At 31.8% G+C, this 3,299-nt stretch overlaps 1 protein-coding gene across 1 annotated transcript; it reads right to left on the minus strand.

Moving 5' to 3' along the window:
• Positions 1–407: 407 nt before the first annotated feature.
• LOC128506775 (interferon-induced protein 44-like) lies at positions 408–3,087 on the minus strand. Its single transcript, XM_053477359.1, has 7 exons — positions 2,916–3,087; positions 2,574–2,607; positions 2,275–2,473; positions 1,847–1,996; positions 1,520–1,691; positions 1,064–1,164; positions 408–679 (listed from the first exon to the last, which is right to left on the minus strand). Exons 1-7 carry the CDS (start codon positions 2,977–2,979, stop codon positions 497–499), a joined length of 903 nt encoding a protein of 300 aa, XP_053333334.1. The 5' UTR covers positions 2,980–3,087; the 3' UTR covers positions 408–496.
• Between the last annotated feature and the right edge of the window lie 212 nt (positions 3,088–3,299).

A 3,299-nucleotide genomic window follows, 5' to 3' on the forward strand; every position in this document is an offset into this window, starting at 1 on the left:
TAATAAACAAATAAATAAATAGATTTATTAGAAAAAAAAGAGGCCCTCATGTGGCCCCACTGCCTCTACACTTAATACCTAATACTAATAACTCGACATTTAACTCGACTATGAATGCATTTTTTTATATTATGGGATAATTATCATTTTTGTCCATGTTGTATCTCACTCTTTATGTATAAAACACACACACATACATTTTAATTTTGTTCTTTAAAGCCTTTGGGCTGGAAAAGTTACATATTAATTATTAAGTAGTAATGTAAAGTTATTTCTATTTATTAATTTATTTAAAAGGAAGACAGGTTTTGTGTAATTGATTATATTAATTTAATTAATTGCATGTAAAACATATTACTTAAAGACCATAGTACAGGCATACCTCAGTAACAACACCGGTAATCATATCACTTTATTTATTGTTATTTTTGCTTTATTTATTAATACTGCTTATGCTACCTGTATGACCACTCTAGTGTAGGGGAGAAAAATGGCTTCACTCAATTTTGTCACAGTGGTTTAGATTTTTCAGAGCATCATTAGCAACATTCACAATCTGCTCAAGTGCTTTGAGGATCAGAACGTCCATGTTAACATCTGTGTCCGACTCCTCATGGTAGTTCTTCACTGGAAAAATGTTGTTCATTGGAACACCCAGCCGATTGCTACACTCTTGCATCTGAAAAAATTAAAAAAAGAAGTAATAATAACAAGAATAATAATCATAATCATAATTTAAAATGAATACATTTACAACTAGGACCTTAAATCAGTGTAAAAAAATCTAGTTGCAAAACAAAACTTTATTTAACTCTTTAGTCCCTGTGAAACTTTCAGAACTTTTGCTCATCATACTTGATAGTAGTCTCCCAATAAGAGGTAAACTGAGAATTAGACACTTTTATAATTTACAGGACAGATAATTTTCATATAGATGAAAAAAAAAATCTTGTTGATTGGAAAAAAAAATTTTATTTGCATTTATATTTATTTATCTGTTCAATCCCAGTATTGTAATATTTTAAGTTACATTCAAATTATACACCATTAATTAAATAATTACCTTTTCTTTGACCTTCTTACTGGTGTAGACTTTAGTCAGGTCATTTTTAACCAGTGGGCAGGCTTCATCCACTTTTGTCATGACGATTACTTGAGGCAAATCTGTACAATAAGAAAATAATCAATGACAAGATTTTCTTATTACTTAAAGTTAATGTTGTAAAGAATCCAGGAAGTTACTTTGTGTCATGATTTATGCCATAGCAGCTATATACAGTTATTTTTTTATCTCTTTTTACTTCCCTGAAGTTAATAAAACAAGAATTGCTGGTTGTCATGTTACCAAGAAAACCTACATTTCTCCTTCCTTAGAAAATGTCTGTAAAATGTCCATAAAGTCTGTTTGACCTCTAACTATTACAAAGTGCTATCAGCGAATACTCCTTCCATTAATGTTAAATAAATAAATGTCCTTTTATAAGAAGTTTTAAAGCTACTGTATTATAACAGGACTTACTATGTTTTGAAGCCTCCTCACGGATCTTTTTCATCTTTTGAACAACCTTATCATCCATGAACGACACTTTGTCACCTGATATAATGTTGACCAGGCAGAAGGTTTGATCAGAAACTCTGGGATTATTTTTGTAGTTGTTGTCATTCTTGGACACGGGGTTAGCAGGGTTAAACTGAAAGACATTAAAGGGATAAATATTACTCCCATTTTACTGTGTAAAACTCTGTTACTGTTACTGCTGAACTACTCTTGTACTGTGATGTTAACTATTCCAAAATATATTAATGTTATAAAGCGTAAAAAATGCTGAATGTAGGAGGGTCTCACTTCGTATCCTTCCTTAAGAAACCCCTTTAAGGCTGAGACAATGTCCTGTACATGTGCACCATTATTATCTGCAGGTTCAAGTCCCATGATATCATTGAAGACAAAAGGCAGAATGCAGTCGTCCTTTCCTCTGATGTTATGAGTTTTGTACTAAAAAATAAAGACACACATTGTTAAGAAGGTAATTTTATTTTTTTTGCTTTGCATTCTAGTTCAGGTTTACAATCATAATGTTGAACTGTGCGAAAGTCCAGTTTAAGAATATTTTAATATTGAAGCAAGGAAGAATTTCAGCTTGATGAAAGCCTTGCCTACAGAACTACACTAAGATGGTGAAAACATGAGGATTTCACTTAAATAGAAAAAAATTCATATAAATGCCACTTGTGTGACTCCGGACAACACGTGACAAGTACTGAAGTACTTACAACTTTTGTGAAACTGGTTCCAGATGCTGTATCAACAAGAGCCCCACAGGTGATTCGTCCTTGGAAAGCATTATTGATGGAATTTATAAAGCTGGACTTTCCTGCTCCGACTTCACCAACAATCAGAATCCTGACAAACTTAACATCAGGATTGCTGAGCTTAAAGTTCCTCAGTTTAACTTCTAAATCATGTTTATTCCTATCACACACAAAAAGTCAGAGAATGATTAATAAAATATTAACTCCAAAGATTTCTTTAATAAATGTTAATATTTTTGAAAAATGTTAACACAACTTACCCCCAAGGCATTTTCCTCCATGGTTCATCAAAGACTTTAAATAAATAAATAAATAAATATACAATTTAAAAAAATTATAGTTACAGTTTGCATTTGTTTAAATCATAAATCACATTCTTAAATCATAAATCTTACAGCGCAAACATTATTCATCATTTCATTTTAAATTTTGTATTATGACTCATAGATTCCTTCTTAATAATAAAAAAAATACTAATTAAGAACAGTTGTAACTACATAAGAATCTGTTTAAGTATGTAATAATAAGAATAGAATAATAAACATCATCTAAAACATAGAAGAGGACTAAGAAGTATTTTTCCTTCTGACCACTAAACTTACACGGAGGTGGTGGTGGAGTTCGTGGACGTGGTGGAGTTTGTGGACGAGAGTTAGAACTTCCCATTTTAATTCAATAAATCCAGAAGAATCGTCTTGACAAGAGAAGTATCCAAATATATACATATATATATGTTAGTAGAAAGAAATTTGCAAACACATACTCACAGGTACGGTCTTGGTCGACTGTTCCAGACTCATGATTTAAACTTTTATACCCTGAGTTTTTGAGGCCCAGCCCACTTTCTGTTTCACACACACGCACACACACACACACACACACACACACACACACACACACACATATGCACACACTTCTAATCTGAAAACACTTTTTCGTGACAGGGCATGATTTACTGTAAAAAGAAAGTATGAGTTGCAAAATCT

Source organism: Clarias gariepinus, chromosome 18 (assembly GCF_024256425.1).
Source record: "Clarias gariepinus isolate MV-2021 ecotype Netherlands chromosome 18, CGAR_prim_01v2, whole genome shotgun sequence".
NCBI classification, from domain to species: domain Eukaryota; kingdom Metazoa; phylum Chordata; class Actinopteri; order Siluriformes; family Clariidae; genus Clarias; species Clarias gariepinus.

Coding starts and splice junctions, on each gene's coding strand:
- LOC128506775 (XM_053477359.1), bottom strand. CDS start 2,979: ATGGGAAGTTCTAACTCTCGTCCACAAACTCCACCACGTCCACGAACT. Junction 2,608..2,915: donor AACTCCACCACCACCTCCGT/GTAAGTTTAGTG, acceptor ATTTATTTAAAG/TCTTTGATGAACCATGGAGG. Junction 2,474..2,573: donor TGGAGGAAAATGCCTTGGGG/GTAAGTTGTGTT, acceptor TGTGTGTGATAG/GAATAAACATGATTTAGAAG.